Genomic DNA, 25,742 nt, shown 5'->3' with positions numbered 1-25,742 from the left:
TACTAGTCACACACCAGATGCATTGTCTAAGGTGTTTTTGTCAGAGCTTTGAAAGACTTTCTTGGAATATGCAGGTACTTTTAGATATGTCTTTTCTTTCAAATATCTCCATCTCTAACATTGTGCAGTTCTGCTCAAAAATTCTTGAGGAGCTCGGTTTTTTCCCCCAGCATGGAGGGAGAAAGTGTTTCATTGACATGGCTGTGGAAAAACAAATGAGCGTTTGTTTCGTGTAGAAGGATGGATCCCCTCTTTGCACAGCCCAGGGTGCAAAATGAGGAGTGATCAAGACTCAGTATAAATAAGCAAGAGCCTGTCACCATTAGGAACGATCATTCTCCCAGCTGCTCTGTCCACTCCATCCCTCGGCATTCAGAGAGTCAGAGAACTGCCTCCTCCGTGTTTATGCAGATGAGTCCATTTTATTTGGTACCCTGGTTGAGGAGACAATTTGAAAGAAGAGTTGCTGCCTCCCATAGGCGAGTGTGGTTTTTGCTTTTGTTTTTCAAATGAGTTTGGATTTTTAAGGAAATCATTTTACCTTACAGTTCAGGCCTAGATAATAAATGCTGTGGACTTATACTTCCTTGATGAGTCTATTTCTTACTTCCCAACACTCCTTTATGAAATACGTTCTTTCTTCCATGACCAAATGGCCACCTTGTAACATCCAACCCCGTAAAAGAGCTATTAAGTTTTAACTGACTTTTTTTTTTTTTTTAAGATTTGTGGTTTTAAACATCTTTCTGGGATACAATGGGTCCTGAGATGGAAGTCAACAGATCCTTGTCTTGTTTTAATTCCGCTAATGGCCAGCTTTGTAACTTGGTCAAGTTATTCCGCTTCTCTGGGCCTCTGTGGCAAAAGAGGAGCTCGTAGCTAACTATCTCTGAGCTCTCTTTCATACCAGAATGAGCTGTTTTCATCAATTTCAGAAAGTGTGGGCCTCCAAAAAGGCCTAAACTGCCCCCCCGCTAGAAGAAGATAGTTGTGGGGTGCCTGGGTGGCTCAGTTGGTTGAGCATCTGACTTTGGCTCAGGTCATGATCTCACAGGTTGTGAGTTCAAGCCCCACATCAGGCTCACTGCTGTCAGCCTGTCAGTGCAGAGCCTGCTTCAGATCCTCTGTCCCTCTCTCTCTGCCCCTCCCCCACTTATACTCTGCTCTCTCAAAAAATAAATAAAAGTATTTTAAAGATATAAATAAGAAAAAAAGAAGAAGATGGTTGTTTGGAGACTGGGGGAAAACAGCATTGTTGGCCTTGAGAGGATGTGACACTCTTTGTCACTGATCTCCTGTTCTTTGCAGTGCTCAGAGAAGTCATGCCTGAGGACACCTTCTCTGAAGAAGAGAGTTTCTGATGCCAACCTGGAAGGCAAAAAGGACTCTGGAATGCTGAAGTACATCAGACTGCAGGTATTGACATCTGGATCATAAATATTCATGGTGCAGTCATGGGGGAGGAGGGCGCCAAATATCCTTTTTACTAATGCTTGAGACCGACAGGGCCAGTTGGCACAGTGTTAGCATAGAGAACCCTTTAATTGGTGGGTCTCTATTGCAGGAAATTGCAGGAAAAAAAAATCCCTTCTCGTTAGCCAGCGAGCTTCCACAGAGCCCCAGCTTGGGGAGCGTGGCTGGAACATGTCTCCTCTCACTCACTCCACTCCATGGAGCTAATCCCCCACCAGCGTGTGGTAGCCATGCTCACAGCTCTGAGGATGTGATTTTCTGGGTTCAAATCCCGCATCTGCCGCTCTGGCTCTGGGACCTTGGGCAAGTTGTTCAATGTCTCTTGGTCTTATTTGCCTTATCCATAATAGGGGGATTATAACACTAGACCCGTCTCAAGGGATTATTGCCTGGATTAAAAGAGGTAGTACACTTAACTACTTACCCAGTGCTTGACACATTGTTATATTGTTATTACAGCCTAAACCCTAAACTCTAAATCGTTACGTGTATTCCCGAGTCAGGCAGCGGGGGGGGGGGGGGGGGGGGGGGGGGGGGGGGGGGGGGCGGGGTGGCAGGGAGGGAAGAAAAACAACTTGTGTTTCTGGAAAGTATTTAAAACGGTTAAAGACCTAGACTGTCCAGAACCTACATTTATCACCTAAAGTATCTGAAATAATGGATTCAATGTGTTTTGTGTGGCCTAATCTGGGGCATTAACTGCAGTACACAATGTTTTAAAGGGAAAATGTCATCCACATTTACTGGCTTAGAAAACTGACTTTCTGAATGGAACTCCTTTGTAAATTAGAGGCTGCTCACTGTCTTCAGTGGACCTCAAGTCCTAAGAGAAAGGAAAATAGGACGCTTTGAAAGCCCATCAGGACTTTTAACACAAAGATGTACTGGCTTTTCTCATAGAGCTCATCCTACAGCTTATTTCTTAGGTGGCTGCAGAATAGTTTTTGCGGTGAAAGCATTTTAAAAGTAGCGTGTCGTTTTGTAATTATAATCAACTAATGAGGTATAAAGCTTATTATACACCATGCCAATAAGTATGCTCCCATTTTAGGAAGCATTTTACAGTCATTTAAGGAAAGCAGAGAAGGGACGCGGCACGTAGGTTCCAAGAGGAGTGCAGCAATCAGTGTCTTCAAAGATTTTAAGACGTGACTTCCATCTCTTCCCAGGTGATGAGCCTGTCTCCTGCCCCTTTATCTCTGCTAATCAAGGCAGCACCGATTCTGACAGAGGAGATGTACGGAGACATCCAGCCAGCTGCCTGGGAGCTTCTGCTCAGCATGGATGAGCACATGGCAGGGGCGGCAGGTAAAGACAGAGCACCCGGGACCCTGCTTGCCACTCATCCTGGGTGTTTAACTGAGACGCACATCCACTCCCTTTCATTCCAAGGTCAGACCCAGAGCAATTGCTAGAACTCGAGACAGAGCTGTGCACTACAGGGAGGGAGGCTGAGGTGCCACCCACCCTTTACGTTTACCCCGTAGACTGCACAAGAGCAGTGTGGCCTTACCAAATTACAAAGAGTGATTTTCCCCAGAACCTGCATTTCCGCCGTGCTTCACAAAAAGAGAAACTTCTTTTTGTGTGTTGTGATCTCCCAGATTTACCGTGAGCCGTCATCATTAACTTCACTAAATCGATACAAGTAATATTTTGTGTCCAAATGACAATATCGAAACAGATTTGTTGAAATGTAGGTGACATAGCCAAAGACACACAGCTAGTAAAAAGGACATGCAAAATGTGGGTTTTTCATGTTTTTTTCCACTTTTTGTACATATTCTTTTAGTTTTATACAGTTGTTTTAATTCCATAATGTACATGGTAAAATCTCAAATAATACATAAGTGTATGAAGCTAAAAGTATCTCTTCCTCATGACTCTCAGTCTCTTCCCCAGAAGTGACAATTTTTAAGTCTTTCAGGACTCCTGCTAGGGTACACTATCTATATATAGATATAGATATAGATATATACCTAAGTACCAATGTATATGTTATGTTTTCTCTTTCACACAAATAAGACATATCATAAAGACTTTTGAACTTTCCATTTTTCTTTTATATCTAAAAGATTTTTTTAAGAATTTATTTGAAGAAAAATCTATTCAAATCAGGCAGCACCAAACTGGGAGTGCTTTACCAACAGGAGCTCAGGGAGCTTTTTATAGAAAAAGGTGGGCCACCTGGGTGGCTCGATCTGTTGAGCATCCAACTTCAGCTCAGGTCATGATCTCGCAGTTCATAGGTTCAAGCCCCATATCGAGCTATGTGCTGACAGCTCAGAGCCTAGAGCCTGCTTCAGAATCTTTGTCTCCTAATCTGTCTGCCCCTCCCCTGCTCATACTCTGTCCTCTCTCTCTCTCTCTCTCTCTCTCAAAAATAAACATTAAAAAAATTTTTTAAAGAAAAAGGACAGAAGCAAAGTAAGGCAATTATTGACTGGCTATAGCTAAAAGCCTAGTTGGCTTTTATGGCTTTTAGCTTTATGATTTGTAACCTTAAGGCATTTACAGGCTTAGATTCTTGCTGGCTTACATAGGTCACTGCAGGATTAGTGCCACATCATTCTAATGGCCTCCTTGTTTAATGAACAAATTTCCCCTTGTGGTCATCCTCTCATATATAAGAGATCCAAAAATTTGGTATTAGTGCTACCCTCAGTCAGATCAGAGTTAAGTTGCTCTTATTTCATTGTGAAACTTATAGGTTATGATGTCAGATCCATAAAACAGTCGTTTTTACTATTTCCCTCTTTGTTCATCTTCTTTCTGCTCTTCTGAGCAAGTGAGACCATGTAATATATGGTTGATGCTGTGACCGTGCATTTAAGAACACTGAGACAACATAGCACACCAGGGAGACTATAATGATAACTATTAGGAGTATAATGCCAAGAGACTGAAGGGTGCTCCTCAACCAGGGTCTCCATGACCCAAACTAGTTGGTACCAGTTAATGTACCTGTTTTTAGCCAAGTGGCTTATTTGTTAATTTCTTGTATTTGCTACAATGCCAGATGTTTTGAGCCAGGTGCAGCAAGGGCTATTTTATCATGGCACAGAAGTTTCTGTGTTTAGCCAATAAGTAATCTGAAGCAATTTTATTATCTGAAACCACCTTACCAGGAAAATACAGAGATTTTGTTGTACAGCTATGGCCTTAGCAGTAGATGTAGCCATAGTTGTCAGGGCTGACAAGCACTGTCTTTACTGTTCATTAACAGAAAAAAGCAAGTAGCAAAAAGGCAAAAGGAATAAGTTTAATATTGGAGATGATGATCTTGATCTGCGATCTTGAGAAAGCTGTCCCCAAAATGCAATCTGTATCCGAGGAGGAAGCTCCCTAGTCAATTTTAAGGTTAGATCTCCAGCTGGTATGCAGTTCCAAGAGTTTAGAGAAACTCTCTCATGAAGGATGTAGACCTACCATTCAAGTCCCTGAAGTTTGGCCGCCATCTGGGTAGTAAAGAGGAACTGGTATGGTCCCTTCCAAGGACATTCAAGGACAGTTTTTGTTCTTAATGATTCCAAATCAGAAAGTGGGGAACATTAGTTTGGGAGTGGTGGCCAGACATTTAAGGAAAATAGGAGATTCAAGATCTAGTTGGGTGTACAGATAAATAACCTCAATGACAATGAACAGGACTGGAATCTGATATTCACAAGTGTTACAATTTTTTACTGCAACATAATTTTTCCTTTACAATCATGTTCATTTCTATCAAAGATAATCACTGTAAGACTAATTAATTTGTTTGCAAAATAAATCTAGTTTCATTAAACTTATTAATGACCTTATTATTTACCTAAGTACAGCAGGAATAGTGATTGAACATATAGGCTTATTTCAAATCTGTTTTGCTGGAACTTTTTATAAGAATCATAGATTGGATTTTATCTTTTTTTTTTAACATTTATTTATTTTTGAGACAGAGAGAGAGAGAACATGAACAGGGGAGGGTCAGAGAAGGAGGGAGACACAGAATCTGAAACAGGCTCCAGGCTCTGAGCTGTCAGCACAGAGCCCGACGCAGGGCTCGAACTCACAGACCACAAGATCATGACCTGAGCCGAAGTCAGACACTTAACCGACTGAGCCACCCAGGCGCCCCTGTAGATTGGATTTTGAAAAACTCTCCAGGGGTGCCTGGGTGGCTCAGTAGGTTAAGTGTCCAACTTCAGCTCAGGTCATGATCTCATGGTTTTTGGGTCCGAGCCCCATGTCAGGCTCTTGCTGACAGCTCAGAGCCTGGAGCCTGCTTCAGATTCTGTGCCTGCCTCTCTCTCTTCCCCTCCCCAACTCATGCTCTGTCTCTCTCTGTCTCAAAAATAAAAAAACATTAAAAAAAATCAGGAAAAAACAAAAATAAAAACCTCTCCAGGCTGAGAAACCAAGAGAAGAACTCAGTATGAGACTTCACCTGGAATACCTATAGATTTGGCTGAATTTCAATCTTCTTGAGGTCCCCAGGATATCTTGAGTTTCCTGGGCCTTCCCGGAAATGACCTTTCTTACTCACCTGGTAAGGTTGCAGGGAATCCTGTAAGCAAGGTACCAGGCCAGTTTTTCCAATGAGCTATTATTGGCTCCATAAAGTCAACCTTACTTCCTTAAAATTGTCTGGTCATATCTGATTTTATGCATGTTCTCAAATACAATATTCCAGTCAAAGTCTCAGTGATAAAACAAATGTTTCCAGTTGTGCCCTCTTATATGAAAAACAGGTTCTTATTGAACTTATGCAAATAATTACATTGTCATGAAAGTAAGAATACTCAATGAGTTTCTGAATTCTGGAGGAATCAGGTGAAGAGAAAAGTGAATGTTTTATTTCAATATGGTTTATAAAATTACTGTTAAGTCATAGATAGCTTAAGAGAAAAGAGAAAAAAGTATCTTTAAATCTGGAAAAATAAAACATTAAGGAACCAGCAATGTTTCAAAGAAAAAGTTATTTAAAATTTTAATCATCCTCATCAATACATTCAATCTCATATCATTAATTCTTGTTCTACTTGAATTGTTTTTCCATTAGTTCTGGAAATGCTTAACCAGTTCAGTTTTATGATCTTACCATGAATCTTTCTGAAGATGCTTTTTGTCAAAGCATCAGAATAAAACAAGAACTGTCTACAAATGACAAAAAGACTTAAAAAGTGGCCATGATTAAAGATCTGATGGGAGTTCATTTGGTAAAGAAAATGAGTTATTTCTATGGTATGCAATAATTTAGGATAATAATTGGACAATGAGAGTATTAACAACTTCCTAGAAACTTTGAACAGTTTCTGGAATACCTGTATTGGTAACATATATCCATACATATATAATTTAAGAATGTTTATTAACACTTCTTACTTGACAATGCTTCCACATAATTTAACATGCCAAATAAACCTAATTAGTTTAACATCTCTCTTCAGAGGCGAGAGACATTCTTTGAGATTTTCTAGGGGCCCTCTGGGAAAACCCAGTTACTTTGAAATCAAAAAGACTTCATTTAGAATTTGATTTTGGGAAGTTGCCAAAATGTCAAAAAGTTTGAACATTTGACTAAGTAGGATCTCAGATCATTATGAAATAATACTTAATTATCTATTTAAGCCACAATGGATTTTAAAGGTAAATACAGAAAGTTACATAGTTCTGAACCAAATTTAGCTCTTTTAATAATAAAAGGATTGAGTTTTTTTTGAGTTATTAAAGACCTGATAAAGACAACATGAAGCACAGTAAATTATTTTGGCAAGGCATAAAATCTTCATTTTCCAGGTAGATTATCCAAAAGGTAAAAAACAAACAAAAAAAACAAAAAAAAAAAACACTTTTCACAATCTTTTATGAAAACCTAATAGTCCACGAAAAGTTTGGTTTTTTTGTTTTGTTTTGTTTTGTTTTGGTGAGACAAAACCAAATTCTAATTTTTTTACCAGTGTGTTTTTAATATTAAAACTCATTATTTAGGGGCGCCTGGGTGACTCAGTCAGTTAAGCGTCCGACTTCAGCTCAGGTCATGATCTCACAGTTTGTGAGTTTGTGAGTTCGAGTTCCGCGTCTGGCTCTGTGCTGGCAGCTCAGATCCTGGAGCCTGCTTAGATTCTGTGTCTCCCTCTCTCTCTGCCCCGCCCCCGCTCATACTCTGTTTCTGTCTCTCTCAAAAAAAAAAAAATAAACATTTTAAAAAACCTCATTATTTAAAAACTTAAATACGTCCATTCCAGCCACATGTAAAATTTCTTTTCAAAGATTCCTTTCTATAAGCCTTCAAACAATTCTTTTCACACCATTCAGATTTTGTTCTGTTTTTTGTTTGTTTTTGAACTTGAAAAACATTTCATTTAGTTTCTATATTTCTGAGAGTATATTTGATTTATATAAGTGCTTATTTATCTTTAATCCAATAAATAGAGTTCTTTACAAATTAATTTTGGCAATATCATCTGGAGTAGGAATATATCACACATCTGCAACATACATGCATAGACATACGTAAATATATAGACAGACACAGAGATCTTGTAGCATTTGCTTTAAAATTTTTGCCATGAGACAGGTGTGATAATGCAAAACTGACTAGTTTATGAAAAAAACATTTGGATCTAAAGTGTGTTTCTGGCAGATAGAATAAGTTCAGATTACTTGCTCAGATGGCTAATTCTTTTACCGATATTTGTGGAAAAGGCTAAAGATTTTCATTCACCTAATTTCTCAAGTAGTTTCCTTTTTTTTTTTTTTTCTGATAAAAATCACCTCCCTGAAGTTTGCATTTCGACTTGGCTCTAGGTTTCTAGGGAAGACCAGATAGAACATTTACATCTCAAAGGCACACAGAAAGGATGTAAATTTCTTCAAGAAGGGCTTTTGTTCCCTAAATCCACATTTCTTATAATATCTGAAAGCCTTTTGAGATGAATAGGGGTTTAGAGATTGGTAGAGAAGATAGGTATGCTTTGTTTCTAGGGCTGCATTTCTGTTTTTGTTTGATAAGTAGAAGATAATTTATTAATTCCTCAAAGAACTATGTTGTAATTTGAACTTCAAGATGCTTACCCAGCCATCCAGCTACATTATCCTCAAATTGCTTCTTTATATCTGGGAGATCAACTAAGATGGAAATCAAGATTCCTATGTTCTAGATTTATGACTGTGTTTCTTTGGAATGTTTTAGTAAATCCTTCCACAGTGGCTTCAGAATGTTTCTATCCCTCCGGGCTCTTAGTTTCATTTTGACTTAGGAGAGAAGCCCTAAAAGAAAAAGTTTCTATGGAGCTCTGAATATCAATTTCCAATTTGGCCAACTTCTGACCATAGAGCTATTTGAATGAATGAATGAATGAATGAATGAATAAATCCTTTTGAATAATTTCTCAGGTTTCATCTGAGACAAATAGTAAATATTTCTGGCAGTACTGAACAACCCCATGGACACAAGAGGGGACAAAGATGATGCAAAACATACTACCCTCCCCAAATCCAGAGCCATCTCAAATAACAATTATAGTGAGTGCCTGGCTGAGACCCTTTTTTCTTTAGGGCCTTTCATAAATGAATGAGCTTATCTGAGATGATTAAGTTATCCACTGTGGCTTCGTGATTCAAGACTATCTTTGGTAAGGTTAACCTTACTTGTTCAGCCTTAAAACAAAATTTTATTCACCTGAGGCCTCATATTAGACCAGTCCAGTTTACTTCTGACCCCAGACCCAGTCCAGTTTCTAAATCTGAATCAGTCCTTGGAACCCAGTCTGACCCAGGCTAACTCAGGCCAGTTTCCAGACCCAATACAGAAAAAGAAATGCTCAAATAAAGTCTATAAGCCCATAATGCAGAAGCTGCAGAGCTAGGATCCAGGACCAGGTAAGGGACTTACCCATAACCTCTGGAGGTAGGTAGCAAGAAAGCAGCAAGTTCAGGCGCTCCATAGGTACCTATACTTGGTTGCTCATTGCTCCTGGGGGCCATCAGGGTCCCCTTTGGTTCCCTCTTGTGACACCAGAACTGTTAAAAGATAAACTGGGGTATACTAAAAATTTGAAGAGTTTATTTGAACAAAAACCAATTCAAATTGGGCAGCACCCAATGAGAAGTTGTTAGAAGCACTCCCTAGGAAACCATTTTTAACATCTGCTTATAGATTCACCTCATTCTTTTTAATGGCCACCAAATATTTCATTGAATGAATGGGCATAATAATTTATTTAACCTGGACCTACTAATGGGAATTTAGGTTTATTCTGGATTTTTATACTACACTGCAACAAATGTCTTGTAAAATATTTTTGTTCACATTAAAGCTTAGATTTTTGCTTCTCTACCACATGTTTCTCAGGGAGAGCTGTAGGGAAGGGCACACTCCCCAGGTATGAGACAGCCATGGAAACTTTCATGTAAGATATGAACAGGTAGACCGGGCTTTAATAAAAGCTAGAAGAAGATGGTGTATGCAAAGCCACATGGGCTGTGGAAATGCATGGGACTTATTTGGAAAGCATGAAGAGGAACTGAGACTGGGGTGGCTTTTGTAGAGGAGTCCCCACTCCATTATTAGATAAGTGAGTGGGACTCAGATTGTAACAGACCTTGAAAGACACACTTGGACGTATGGACTTTCCATTGAACTGTGGGAAACCACTCATGGGTTCTGAGCCAATGAGTAATGTCATATATAGAGGATGTGTTGTTACCAAGTCGAATGTGGCAGCAATGAGTGAAGTAGTAAGGCGACATATAGCCAGTGATGTGACATTAAAGCTAATAGGAAAAAGTCAAAGGTAGAGATAAACTGGGGGGGAAATCTGATCTATGTGGTCTCTGAAGCAGTAAGAGTGGATGAGATATCCAAGGGAAGAATCTATAGAGAGGAAAGAGCAGAAGGATGAGCACTAAGCCATTGACCTTCTCTATCTTCAGAGACAGGAAGAGGAGCAGCCAGCAGAATACCCTGAAAAATGACCAGAAAAGTAGGAGAAAAACTCAACCTCAAACCATGGAAGCCAAAGAGGAGAGCTCATCAGAGAGATTTTTATGAAGGTGTTAAAAACTGAAAGGAAACAAATGCTGTAAAACAAACAAACAAACAAAACCACTGGGTCTACTGATTAGTGATCATTACCAGAAAATTGCTTCAGGGCAGAGATTGAGGTAGAGCTCCAACTGCAATAATGTAAAGAGCAACCATGGTGTTTAAAAGTTGAGACAGAGTAGAGTACACTTTGAAGAAAAGTAATGGAAGGAGACAGAGTGGAGATTTAAGGAACTAGTAGGATAAAGAAAAGTATAATCAAAAGCTAATGGTCACAGTAGCTAACATTTCTTATAGAACTAACTATAGCACACCAGTTGTCTTACTGGATCCTTGAAACCACTATTTTATAGATGAGCAAACTGCAACTAAGAGAGTCAAAGGGCTTATCCAAGTGCACACAGTTCAGAATCAGCAGGGCTGGGAAACCAAACCCAGGTCTTCTGACTGCACACACATAGATGTCCCTCCCATATGCCACATTGTCTCTAAAAAATGAAACCTGCTTTAGAAGTGTGTAGACTTCTCGTGTCACAGAGCACTTTCTCATACATTATTTTATCTTATTTTGACAACAAATTTGGAGGCAGCTATCATCATCGTCATCATCATCATTGACCTTCTGACCCTAAAGAAACAGAGGCTGAGAGAAGTTGAGAGGTTCTCCTAAGGACACATAGCAGAGAGGTTTCAGACCTGGCACTCAATCCTAGCTACCCTAACACAATTGTCTAAGTATTTTTTTGATGATCCAGGAAAAAGTACAAGAGAGATTTTTAAATTATGTTTTTATGATTGACACTGGCTCATTCATCCATGCTACAGAGTGTCTTTTTCTGCCCCATTATTCATTAACTTTGTAACTTATCAGGGCACTTGACCTTTCTCATATTGATATTTGGCTTTCCCCAAAATTAAAAACAACAATGGTATCATGATTCATGAAATCTCTTTGGGCTTCTTGATCTTTTCTATCTCTCAGAAGGGTAGATGTTTCTAATACAGTCTACAATGTGGATTTTATTTTTAATATAATGTAACTGGGACAGTTTTTAATGGACATTTTTACATACTGTCCCTGGATTACTATGAGATGACTCTTACCATTTTCTAAAAAGGATATTTTGGTATATAATTGCCTTTTTTTCATTTGCTTCCTCACATATTCACTTTGCACTGTGAGCCAAAGGAAGACTTGCTTGGAATGAGGTATTCTACTGAAATACCACACTGTCACTGCCCTCACCAGATATAGGAAAATTGTGGATGGCACAAAGTATTATGTTTGGTTTCCAGCAGCTGAAATAAGATGTGCTTTTGCCAATGCCGGTGGCCTGGCTGCATTAGCTCAGGAGTCATTTGCAAGACACAAGAATAGCTCCCCACTTGTCCCCATCCCCAAGAACCAACCAAATTTAAAAGATGTGTAGCTGACAAATTGTTGGCCGTCTCTAGCTGCCATGTTCCTGCTGTGTGCGGTGAAAGTCCCTGAGGCTGTGTCTGACATGTTGATGTCAGAGTTCCACCACCCAGAGACTGTACAGAGGCTGAATGCTGTTCTCAAGTTCCACACACTCTGGAGGTTTCGCTACCAGGTCTGGCCCCGGATGGAGGAAGGAGCACAGCAGATTTTTAAGGTGAGGGATACTTTCCCCATAGGAATTAGATTAGCAAACTAACCCAAGACTTGTTTAAATCCTTAAATCCATGGTGTGTGGCCCAAGAGATGCTTCTTTTTCTCTCTGATTATGTAAGTAAACCTAACTCATATATGCATGAATTCTTGTTTTAATAATAGAAATAGAGAAGAGTGGTAAAGTAAGAAAATCAGTGTTCTATAAACCTCAAGATCCCACTACCATCCCAAGAGGTAAACATAAAAATTTGGGGTATAAACTTTTAGACACTTCGCTGTATCTATACATGTAGATGTTTTTTTGGAGGATGGAGTAATTAACACAAATAAAGATCATAGAGTTAAAACCTTTCATTTTTTAATGAATAAGCTGAGACCCAGAGATGTTCATCCTGTGCTCTATAACATCATGTACTCTATAATATTATTTCATAATTATACTTCAGATCCATTCTAGCTTATTTTTCACCTGACTTCATTTTTCTGATGTCAACTAACAGATCCCACCTCCCAGTATAAACTTCACCCTGCCCTCGCCAGTGCTTGGAATGCCATCCGTCCCAATGTTTGACCCCCCATGGGTCCCTCAGTGCAGCGGGAGTGTCCAGGACCCCATTAATGAAGACCAGTCTGTGAGTAACAGGCATTTTCTCGTATCTTCAGGCTCCTTGGTGTACATGTAAGAGAGAAGGACAATGAGTATGTGAGACAGTTTGTTAATTCTTGTCATAAGAATGGAATAACAACACAGAAAATCAGCCATGAAAATCATAAAAGGTCATTGTTCTTATGAATAGAATCATAGTCTCAATAGCAGCCACCTTATACAGCTGTTAAAAACATTGGGCATTGATTTCTTGGCCAAGGGTAGCACTTTTGTCCCTAGTTATTATAAAACAAACACATTCGTTTAACTGGTAATTCACAAGCTACCCAAAAGTTAATGAGAGTGACCCTGGATAAAAAAAGGAACTGAATTGGCAGTTCTTTTTTCTTTGTTTGGATGTTGGTCTGTTCTTCATTTTGTTGATCATTAGTATCATCATCACAAATATCGCTCTGAGACCTCAGGTCTTAATGTACTTTAATGTGACACTCTATATGTAATACAATTCATAAACAGCTAAGTTTAGAACATGGCATATTCATAGAACCAAGAATATATGCCTTTTGAAAAAAATGAGTCTTCAAAGTATGCTTTTTTCACCTGTTGAATAGCATTTTTCTAAATTACAAGAGTAATGTAGAAAATATGGAAAATAAAGCAAAAAAGGAGAAAAAGAACATACGTCTTTGCACAAATCTATGATTATTTTCTTGCACAAATTCCCATGGAATTAGGGCAATTGGTATATAAATATTAAAGATTTTAAATACACCTCACAAAATAACCCCAGGAAGATTTTATCATTTTACCCACGTAAAATAGAATAGGAAAGTGTTTTGTCTTTATTCAAATTAGCTAGTATTATTTTTTAATGCCACTTTGATTGACAAAAAACAAAGTCATTGGTTTTTTTTGTTCACAATTCTTTAAAAAGTTTATTGGATATATGAAGTTAGCTTGAACGTTTTTGCACATCACATATTTTCTTGACATTGTAGTTCTCTTTGGAGAACTGTTTGTTTGAGCTCTTAACCCATCAAAATATTTTAATTCTTCTGCATATAGTACTTTTGTATCTGATGGTGTTAATGCCAAAGAGAAAGGCACACCTGGTTTTTTCTCCGTATATACAATAAATCCAGCATCTGAACCCCTGGCATAAGAATCCTTGATTTGTCTCCTGAATAGACAATGGATTCATTTGAGCCAAACACACTCTCTATCACAAGTTCACAATGAATTTGAAGCCAAGACCCCTGATTCGATAGGGTTCTCTTTCTCTCATTACATAATTCTTACCTTACCTTAATATAATAAATCAGTTTAACCCCTAGCTCTGCAAATAAATTGCCATGTGGCCTATCTAATGCCCTTAATTGCTATTGTGCCATTCTGCATAGGAAACCTTTAGTCTTATGTTAAGATCCTGAATTCAACCTTAGTAACACTATCAATTCTCATTATTTCTATTCACTAACTTTGTTTCTACAAATATTGTTAAGTATTTACAGTGTCCCACTGTATTTACCTGCAATAATTAAATATTTACAGTCTGGTAGTTAGTCAGGATACAAAAATAAAATAAATCATATAATTAATTGTTTTATGTAAGAGATAGCTCTCTTTCCTCCTCCTTTCCATGGTTCTTTCTCTTTTATTAACCTTTATGAAATAAATGTCCTTCATTTAAAATCATTTCAAAAAATTATGGAAAGGAATAAATATTAAACTTCTTTATTTCATTTTAATGTTTAAAGAGTGGATCATTGATATCACCCCAAATTCTAAAGGTGAAATACCAAAACTTATAGATATTCTTGAAGAATTATTCTCATTGAATGAAAATGAATAGCTTAGTTACAAACAACCTGGAAATCTGATAGAAAAACAAATAGCCATGAAACTAGACCATGGGTGCCCTACCATTTCCTGAGAACAAAGTACCACATTTTGTAATTCTATTGAAACACTCTTTATGTCTATGACCTTGCAAAACAGTTTCTATAAGATCAACTGGTCTTCATGTCTCCACAGAAATCCTTTTCAGCCCGTGCTGTGTCCCGCTCCCATCAGAGAGCAGAACACATCTTAAAGAACTTGCAACAGGAGGAAGAGAAGAAACGTCTTGGTAGAGAAGCCAGCCTCATCACCGCCATCCCCATCACCCAGGAGGCTTGCTATGAACCCACCTGCACACCCAACTCAGAACCAGAAGAAGAAGGTGCCCTCTATACATGGGACTTCTTGGGGGGCTCAGTCTCAGGGAATGAAAAGGACTTGCTTTGAAATAAACATTTCTGTGATATAAGGTGGTATGCACCCTCTTTCTCTCTCACCTCCTGACACTATCCAAGAAAGAGGAGGGAAGTTGTTCTTTTCTTAATTGCTAGAGTTGGCTTGTTTACAGAGGAGGAAGTTAGTCACATTGAATGAACCAATATGATAATGAACCAAGAAGTGATTATGATTCAGAGAACAGCTAAATCCAGAGTGTATATTGAAGTGAATGCAATCAATCCTTCATCATTAAAAATGGGGTTAGTCCATTTTAACTATCAACCTTGACAAATGCGGCCAATTTGTTGGTTGGTATCAGAAAATAATTTATGAACCATTCTAATTAAGTGATTCTCTGCCCAGCTTTTGTAGAATCTATGGGACAAAGTTTCTGCCTTTCTTTCTAAAATATTTTTTTCCATTCATAAGTACACTCTAACTTACTTAAGCCTTATGCTCTGAGAGCAGTATACACCTGTGATATAAGTACAGCTATAGTTGTGACGATGATGACTTTTTTGTTACAAAACCAAAGGTTACATTCCTCATTTTCTTTGCCAGTAGAAGAAGTCACCAATCTGGCATCCCGTCGACTGTCTGTGAGTCCATCCTGTACCTCCAGCACTTCCCATAGGAATTATTCCTTCCGCCGAGGGTCAGTCTGGTCTGTGCGTTCAGCTGTCAGTGCCGAAGGTGTGTCTTCTTAGAAATTTGTTATTTATTGCTTATGACTTGTGTGTGTTTTGAAACATTTTCCAGTTAATATTATTATTATACTTCACCACACTGTCTTCATTAAATAACTTGTTTTATGACTCAAAGTTCAAAAAATAAATATTAGATTAAGTGGTACTCTTTTTTTTTTTTCCCAGCAATTTACCCTTTATAAATTGGCTCTATATTAACTACATTATAAGTAATCATATTGCTGATGGGTTTCATCCCTGGCTACACATTACAATCAACTGATGAGCTTTAAAAAAATACCCAGGCCACACCCAAGATCAAATCAGAATTTCTAAGAATGGGACCCACACATCAGTATTTTTAAAATCTACTCGGGTGGAGATTCCAATGAGTGGCCAAGACCCACTAGAATGCTATAGGATGCTGTTCTGGAATAATTGAAAAATCAAAGGAAGACCACAACTCATGTTACTTCTGTAATGAAATCTGATTCCAGGGGGGAAATGTGATATCCTTCAATTCCAAGAATTTAAAAAGTATGTTTTCTCTACTCATGAATAACTGTCTGGGACTCACTGCCTCGTGATAACATAAATTTCATTACTGATTTATAAAGTTATTAGAAAGTTGTACAGAAACCAGTGGTTCTCAACCCTCGGCTGCACAACCCTCAGGAACTTCAAAAATGACCGATGTGGATTAATCACAACTTATAGGGATTGGGCCAAAGGCTCATTTATACTTTTTATCACAGATATAATTTTCTTGAGATATGATTCATGTACCAAAAATATTCACTCTTTTGAAGTATACAATGCAATGGTTTTTAGTATATTTATAGAGTGTGAATAGAATGATGATTATCACCTCTCATTTTAGAATATTATCATCATCCAAAAAGAGACGCTATACCCATTAGCAGTTGTTCCTCATCCACACTTTCTCTAATCAGTGGCCATAAATAATCTATCTCCCATTTTTATGGATTTGCTTTTCCGTACATTTCATATAAATGGAGTCATATAATATATGGCCTTTTGAGACTGGATTCTTTCACTCAGCACATTTTCAAGGTTCATCCATGTTGTCTCATGTATCAGTTCTTTGTCCCTAGACAATGTTCCATTATATAGATATACCACATTATTTATAAATTCACCAGTTAGTGGACATTTATTTCCACTTTTTGACTATTATAAATTATACTACTACGAACAGTGATGTACAAGTGTGGGGTACACTGCCAAGCTATTTTCAAGATCAGCTGTGTCATTTTACATTCCTTCCAAAAAGTATGAGGGTTCTGATTACTCCACATACTTGAATAATCAAAATCATCTTGGAAATGAAGAACAAAACTGGAAGACTCACATTTCCCAATTTCAATACTTACTGTAAAGCTGTAGTCATCAATACTGTGTGGTATTGACTAAAGATTGACAGTAAATCAATGGACTAGAATTGAATGACTAGAAGTAAACTATTACATTTATGCCGCTGTCATGTTTAAAAGGGCACCACGAAACACCAATAAGGAAAGAAGAGTCTCTTCAACAAAGGGTGCTGAGGCACCTAGATATCTATAACCAAAAGGATGTTAAATAAGCAAGCTTTGAACTGAGAAATGTTGCACTGGGATTACAATACTGAGAAAAGCCCTCCAATGATGTCTCTCTCTTCAGATGAGGAGCACACTACTGAACACACACCAAACCACCATGTGCCTCAGCCCCCTCAAGCAGTGTTCCCAGCATGCATCTGTGCAGCCGTGCTGCCCATTGTTCATCTAATGGAGGATGGTGAGGTGCGGGAAGATGGCGTAGCAGGTATAGCTTTGACTAGTAAACCCATCAATAACTCTCACAAAACACTGAAGCTGTTATCTGATGGAGGACAGTAGGATGCTTTCGAAGACATTAACTACTGGTCACATGTTGATTTGTTTTATGTACAAACTACAATTACAGATTTGTAGTATACTATACTAACATGATCACTGTCTTCATCTCCTTGTCCCACTAACTTTATGACCAAGAAGTTGCATTTGAAATACATACTTGGGTCTAGGAGTGTTATTTACGACTAGAAAACTGCATAACACTTATTTGACCCCGTGGACATCAGATGGCAATTCCGGCCACCTTGGAAATCTTAGCTATTAGCTTGACACCACCGATGCCATCTGTCCCACTTGATTACCTTTCCAGAGGTACTAATCTAAAGACAATAATTGCAAAATGAAATGATAAACTATGGGTAAAGATGAGTAACATTTGTGACAGATAACAGGTTGATATTTCTAATGTTGTTATTAAAAAGCCCATAGAACTCAATAATGATGTTTTTAAAGCCCAACAGAAAAACGGGCAAAGGATATAAATACATGGCCCAAAGCCAATAACATCTGTAAGCAACATTGTTGTCTAAGACAACAATAGAAACTTTATATTTCAGCCAAAAAATTGCAAAGCTTTTTTTTATTTTATTATGTTTTTATTTGAGTATAGTTGACATACGATGTTATATTACTTCCAGGTACACAACATAGTGATTCAACTTTTCTGTATGTTATGCTATGCTCAAGTACAGCTACCGTGAAAAAATTATTCTAAATGAAAATACCCATAGTTGGTAAAGATTCAGGGAAAAAAGAAACCTCACACCTTGCTGATGGGAATATAGAATTCAATACAAGCATTCTGGGAACAAAGTTTCACAATAGGTGTCAAAAACCTTAAAAGTGTGAAAGCTCTTTGATACAGATTTTGACTTCTAGCAATTTCCTAGGGCAACGAGGGCTATATAAGGGTCTTTATAGGTTTCTGCTTATTGTACATTATTTAAAATAACAAATATTTGAGAAGAGTTTAAATTTCCAGCAAGCAATTAGTTAGACATGGTACCTCCATATGCACATTAGAAATAACATTCTAGTAGAATATTAACATTAAGTTTTTAATATATTGCTAAGTAAAAAACTGAGTGCCAAGGAATATTTTCTACATATTATTTAAAACTACATGTAAATAAAAATTTCACATGTATGAGAGGACATATTGCAAAATGTTTATAAGTTGTTTCTATGATTTGTAGTCTTACTGTCAGCTGTCTTTTTCTGTATTTTTCATTTTATTCAATTAGAATAAAGATAATATGCTAAGATAGTTTTGCAACCAGTTTTGACCTAAGAAAAACCTACACCTATTTTAATTATTTATAAAGACACACAGAAACTAAAGCTTGTATTTACATATCTCTTGTTCATATTATTTATTTATATAGCCCATACTTTTAATTGGAAAGTTAGTTTCTGATGCAAAAAGATGGTATCATTTATGCAAAATATAGACCGAATGACACATTCATGCTGAATTCCATATTTATAGTTTAGAACACTAAACTAATTAAACCATTTAGACTAAAGATCATCTAGTGCTTATCTACCACTGACTTCTACCCACCTGCTTTCCTAGCTTGGGCACTTCCAGGCAGTCTTGGCCTGATTGTTTTCCCCAAAGTAGTAGAAGCACTTTCTTCACATCAGGAATAATTATTTATTCCTAAGACATCCTCATAGGAGTGGGAACCTAATTACCACTGGCTTAACTACTTCATCTCACTAAAGGAGATACTATTTAAAGCATTCACATGAACAGTAAAAGATCATCTCTAATTCATATGCATTATAAACCAAAACACATTTTCTAAGAACCAAATAATTACTTTAGAAATTTCTCCATGCAACCAATATTAAAATATGACTTTAATTTGACAAATATTTATCACTCCTAAAATTAGGGTAATTTCCAAAACAAAGATTCACTAATGTAGTCTTTCTTTTTATTTTATTCATTTTTTAAAATGTTTATTTATTAATATATTTTTGAGAGAGGGAGGGAAAGAGAGAGAGAGAGCAAGGAAGGGCAGAGAGAGAGAGAGGGAGAAACAGAGAATCTCAAGCAGGCTCCATGCTGTCAGTACAGAGTCTGACACCAGGCTTGATCTTGCAAACTGAGATCATGACCTGAGCCGAAATCAGGAGTCAGGTGCTTAAACAACTGAGCCACCCAGGCATCCCTCTTTCTTTTTAAATTGAGATATAATTGTCATATAGCATTGTGTTAGTTTTAGGGGTACAATATAATACTTTGATATATGTGTATGTTATGAAATGTTACCACAATAAGTTTAGGTAATACCCATTACCACACGTAGTAACAATTTTTTACCTTATAATGAGAACTTTTAAAATATACTCTCTTAGCAACCTCCAAATAAGCAATACAGTATTGTTGACTCTAGTCACCATGCTGTATATTACATCCTCAGGATCTATTTATCTTATAATCAGAAGTTTTTACCTTTTGACCACCTTCAAACATTTACCTTACCCCCTCTTTTGGGAATCACCAGTCTGGTCTCTGTATCTATGAGTTTGGTTTATTTTAGACTCCACATATAAGTGAGATCATACAGTATTTGTCTTTTTCTGTCTGAATTATTTCATTGAACATAATGCCCTCAAAGTCCATCTTCATTATCACAAATGGCAAGATTTCTCTCTTTTAAGGCTGAATGATATATCACTGTAAATCACAAATGTATTCTTTACAAAAGCAATTCTAAAATCTAAAGACCACCCTATACTTTTTCGTTACCTTTTCTTTATAGGTGAAAATGTTCAGAAACAAGTAACAGTGAGAACAAATACCTACCTTTCAACAGAAAAAGTGTTTACAGAACATTGTTAAGGCAAAAAAAAAAGATACTAATTAAAATCTTAGTAAATTGTTTGAATAGTTTATCTAATACTTTATTTAAGACAAATGCTCAATGTCTTCTCTCTTCTGAAGTGAGTGCTGTGGCCCAACAAGTCTTATGGAATTGTCTAATTGAAGATCCATCGACGGTTCTTCGACATTTTCTGGAAAAACTGACCATCAGCAATAGACAAGTAAATTCTTCTTTCTTTGTAGTATAGCTGTGTAGCACTGTAGGTGAACACTGTTAAAAGCAAACAATGGATTTCGTAGTGCTATGCATAGAACATCAATTTCTGATACACAGCAAATAAGTTCTTTGGGAAATGGTAATGATGAGCAGTACTAAACCTTGCTGTTTTCTTTCAAATTTGTCCATGTACTGATGTCTCCATTTGTGTTTGGTGCACTGGTAGTGATGAACCTAAGTTACTGAAAGATTTTCAGTCTTTTAAGCAAAGATTAAATTCAGTATAGTGTTCTTAGTAATGAATATATTTATTAAATTCTGATTGCTTAGTAGTCTGTGATACAGGTGGGATTATTAGAATATGTTGAAACTATCCATTAATCAAGACAATCTAATTCAGCAGGCCACCTGTGTAAAAAGGTTATGACAAATAAAGTAGTTTTCTGAGCAATGGCAAAACACACTGATGATTAAAAGTATTTGTTCATTTCTGTGTTATGGTCTTGTTCTATAGAAGATCAAGTTCAGTTTCTGAAAGGTAAGGTGACTTACAGACATCTCTATTTATTCCCTCTTGACCTAACTTTATCTCTTTGACTCAAAACCCAGGAAGCAGACCTGTGAAGTCCATGAAACCATGTATATTTAATGGTATCTCAAGATAGGTCTGCCTGACATTTGCATCACACCTGGAAGTCATAGCAAATAGAATTGGCTAAATATATACCTTTCCTGTGATTTGCCTGTGACCTATAGACACGGTCTCACTTTTTATTAAAAAAAAAAAAAAGAAAGAAAAGAAACTTGTCTAACTACTGCTCAGTTATTTCAGATTGGCTCCTAAGCAAAGGTGTTACTGTTGGTTTAAATACTGTTTAATAAGTATCACATATACTATATTAAAATGCTGAACATAATAGAAATCAACATGAGGGAAAAGCAGGAACCTCCCCCACTTTTTAAGAATTTAAATTTATGTCCTACAGCATGGTAGCTGAACGAGATGTGGACATTCTGTTCTTCTTTCAGGATGAGTTAATGTACATGCTGCGGAAACTTCTCTTAAATATTGGAGACTTTCCTGCCCAGACATCTCACATCCTATTCAACTACTTGGTGAGTTTCAGCCTCCAGTAAGTTGTAAATGTTCATTTCCAATTAGGAAGCAGCAACATGAGGAAAAATTCATAGGAAACTTTTTCAATAAACCCCCCCATTAATTATGTGACTGGAGGTAAACCATGGTCAGCTAAATTCACCCCTGTTTGTATAGGGAAGCCCCTCCTGACACTCTGCTTGGCATGTAGTAGGCACTCAATAAACATGCATTTCATCTCTGCCTTCCTTTGGCACTATACAACTTCCTTATGTTGCTTCTTAGTTTGGGTTTTCTGTTGTGAAAACTTATATGTCATTTCAGTCATTTTTCCCTTTTTCTATCTTGCTTTTTAAAACACACACACACACACACACACACACACACACACACACACAGAGGCAAATAGTTGCCCTAGATGGAAAGTATTTGTGAGTGTATTTTTCCATAGTGACTATCTTTGCTTTAAACCATACTGACAGCTCCTTCCTGAACCCTCTAGAATTTACCAGTTTCTTTAGGATGTTATACCCTAAATGGATATGCAGTTTTGGGGCGGTTAGCCTGATGCCTGTTCTTTGAAACTGCACCTTAATCCAGACAGACAGATAGCCAAGTGAATGTCTGCATTGGGAGAACTTTCTCCCTCACTATTGTCAGTCTTCTAGCAGGTAGGGAAATAGAAGCGGAATCCAAATGCATCTGCAGCGAAATGATAAATTTAACATTACAGCTCCTCTGTGCAGAGAAAATTTGTAATCCCTTTCTCTTGTCTGTGACTGATTTGGTTTTCCTCATGAGTGCCCACCAGCCGGGTGACAAGGGAAAGAATATAAATAAGTGTCCAAATCCACTTTTAAGTTCAGACTGATAAAAACGTATAAATAGTAACTTTGGATAGCATTCGGTCTTTCCTGGCTAAAAAAAACCCCTAGGAATCCTATTTTTTTTCCAACTTCTTTCGTCTGTAAACACTATGTGGAGTTGGAGAGAAAAAAGACCTTTGTTGTTGGAAGGTGGAGGAGGGACAGCATCCTCCAGACTGAGGCCCTTTGATATGGAAAAATGAAGCAAGCCACTCCATTCTGTTCACACAGAATTTATTCGGGGTAACTTACTGACGGGGGTGGGGGGGAGATGGAACAGACGCCAATCCAAGTGCTATGCAGCTCTTTTCCGTGAAGTCCACACCATCATCTACAGCTTTTATATAGAGCAAGGGCAATGAGGTGAAGTGAACAGGTAGTTATCTAAAGTGGTACCATCTGTGCACCAGAAGGAAGCTCAGAACAAGCTTTCCTGCCTTCTGGTCAGGGCATACATTAACCTCCAAGGGACCTGGAACATGTAGCCCCAAGGAAAATTACTGCATGAACACAAACAAGATGGAAGGACAAAATCGGAGTGAGTATTCTCAGCACTCCTACATTCGTTGAGCATTCTATCTATTATTCAACATTTGCTCTGGCTCCTCCCTTTGTGAGACAGCGTTCTTTATCTGGCTGGTTGCTAGATGCCTGGCTAGTGGAAACCAATGCCCATGGTTGCTATGACTTGGGTCCTGTGGGCTCCACGTGGTGCCTGCTGAGAGACAACCTCACCTCGGCTCGTGCTGGTGCTACACACACCTCTAAGTTTTAGTTGCATGTCCCAGATGGCTCCAGCTTAGGAAAGCCGCTGACTGGTGCAGTATGCTCGGTGACATCAGTCTGTGGCAATTCTATCCAGAAAGCTTTCCAGCCACACTTTATGCTACTTCTTGGTCCTGTCTACACCACGCAAAAACCAAAGGTAGGTTATTAAAGTCAAATGTCAGGGCCTTCCTCAGTTTAAGTATGTGACCTATCACGTGGCATCCAGGGTGATATTGAAAGGCCCTGAATTGAACCTTTGCTAGAGACCCAAAGACTGGAAGCAAAAGCCCCTTCAGGTGTCTGCCCATTCCCTTGGGTCACTGGGTAGGGGGGATACTTACCAGGACCATTGCTCTCCATTGTCTTTTAGCGCTGGGATAAGAAGATGGACATTCATTTCCGTTTTTGCCATACTCTCTTCTGTCAACTGAAAATAAACCTTATTGGCCCACATAGGTGCTCCCAGCTAGGTAACTGACTAGGTCAGTTAATAAAGAATAGGCCTGGCAACACTTTGGCTTTGCTGTATAATCCTATTGTACTTGAATATAAATTCTGGTTTTTGCATTTCTCTCTAAACCCTAATCTTTCCCCAAATCCCAAGCACATGGATGCCTTGAGTGGACTATAGAATAGGTCTTATACTTAGAACAGCAAAACAGTGAAGGGCAGAGTCATTTTTAAACCATTACCCTTATTATATATCTCTTTTCTCTAACGACTATTAAGGATGTGTATAGTGGGGATGTTGGGACCACTGACCCATCTCTTCCAGACTTTGTTAGAGACATTTCACTGCTTAACTTTGACCCATTGATCTTCACCCTGGGGTTTGAGCACATTTGGGAGCAGGGGATGTGAAAACTTTCAAAGGGATTTGGTGCCCAGATAGTTTTAAGGGAATAAATCTCCAAATCTTCAATTTACAAATATGCACTAACACTTCTTCAGTATGTCTGCCCTCTCAACCACTGTTCCTCTGCAGGCTCTCCCTGACCATCCCCAATACCACCAGACTGCATTGACAGATACATAAGAGAAAGAATCTAATGTGCTTCATGATTTTTAGAGAAGCCTCATTTCTGATGGATCAAGGCACTTTAAACCCATAGGACTTCCTGTCTTTTTCCTGTCTTTGGTAGATTTCTACTAGAGATGAGGTTTGGCCCTCATTCGGGTGTTTAGCCTACAGAACTGTCAAAGCAATTTTAGGTTAGTGACACCATAGGCTGATTCTTTCAAAATAACTAGAAAGTTTTCTAAGATTAAGAAATTTTTCAAGAAACAATAGAAAAAGCCGCAGTGGGGAAAAAATTTTACATAATTTCTTTATGATTTTTTGTGCACTGTTAAATAGGGTAGTTAAAACTTCTTTCATCAAATTTGTGGAAATACATATTCCAATATAGTCAATCCTCCCTTTATTTCAATGTATAGAGTGTTTAACATATTCTACTCCTATTAACAACAAAAAAATTACTTTATGATGAAACATTTTAAGTGTAAATTTAAACATGTACCAAAGGACACAGAGCTTTTCAAGATTTTAGGTGACGAGAACAAAAAACTCTTAAGTTCACCATTTAGCCAAGCAGAGTGTTCATTGGTTCAGACTGTTAGATATAATCCAAGCTGCAAATACTGTTTAGGCAAACATCATGTAGAGATTAATTTGGGGTGGCCTCAGTACTTGAGCTACCGAGGGACTTGAAGCCTGGAAAAACAATCTTCTGCTTTCCTCTTGAGAAATCACCATCTTAGTGATAACAAAAATATATGGCAACCTGTTCTGGTTGGTTTTCCAGTTATACCCTCTCTTGCTCATGCCCGTTGAAAGTATTAGAGGACCTGTTGAGCAGAGAATATGAAGGCACAAAAGAACATTTAATTAAGGAAAGAAAAGCCAAGGAAATGAGAATGTTTGCTCAGGATTACTGTGGCTTTGAGACCTCTTCCTGTTCTCTTAGGTGGGATTAATCATGTATTTTGTGCGGACCCCCTGCGAGTGGGGGATGGATGCCATTTCAGCCACTCTGACTTTCCTGTGGGAGGTGGTGGGCTATGTGGAAGGCCTCTTCTTCAAGGATCTGAAGCAGACCATGAAGAAGGAGCAGTGTGAGGTAAAGCTCCTGGTGACTGCTTCCATGCCAGGTAATCTGCTACTGCTTTGGGTGATATAACTTTTTTTTTTTTAAGAGTATAAATAACCCTTTTAAAGACCAACTGTCTCTCTCATTCATGAGAAAATTTTCAGAGTCCTGACCCCGGTGTTGAGTGCATCAAAGAATTTTTGTTTAATACGATCTGAAGAAATACAATAGACCCTTTAAAAGTCTGCAATTGCCAGATGAAAGGGG

General features: G+C 37.9%; 1 protein-coding gene across 1 annotated transcript in view; it reads left to right on the top strand.

Annotated features, from left to right (window-relative positions):
- UNC80 (unc-80 homolog, NALCN channel complex subunit) overlaps positions 1 to 25,742 on the top strand; it is a 225,344-nt gene that overhangs the window by 127,688 nt on the left and 71,914 nt on the right. The window contains 10 exon segments of the mRNA XM_053905349.1: positions 1,309 to 1,416; positions 2,643 to 2,781; positions 11,954 to 12,135; positions 12,635 to 12,766; positions 14,776 to 14,962; positions 15,580 to 15,711; positions 17,388 to 17,531; positions 20,559 to 20,659; positions 21,685 to 21,771; positions 25,353 to 25,536. Coding sequence (XP_053761324.1) covers positions 1,309 to 1,416; positions 2,643 to 2,781; positions 11,954 to 12,135; positions 12,635 to 12,766; positions 14,776 to 14,962; positions 15,580 to 15,711; positions 17,388 to 17,531; positions 20,559 to 20,659; positions 21,685 to 21,771; positions 25,353 to 25,536 — 1,396 coding nt within the window.

Source organism: Panthera pardus, unplaced genomic scaffold (genome assembly GCF_024362965.1).
Source record: "Panthera pardus isolate Hobbes unplaced genomic scaffold, ASM2436296v1 HiC_scaffold_10, whole genome shotgun sequence".
Lineage (NCBI taxonomy): Eukaryota > Metazoa > Chordata > Mammalia > Carnivora > Felidae > Panthera > Panthera pardus.
Note: the sequence above shows the minus strand (reverse complement) of the source record. Positions and strands in the feature narration are given on the sequence as shown.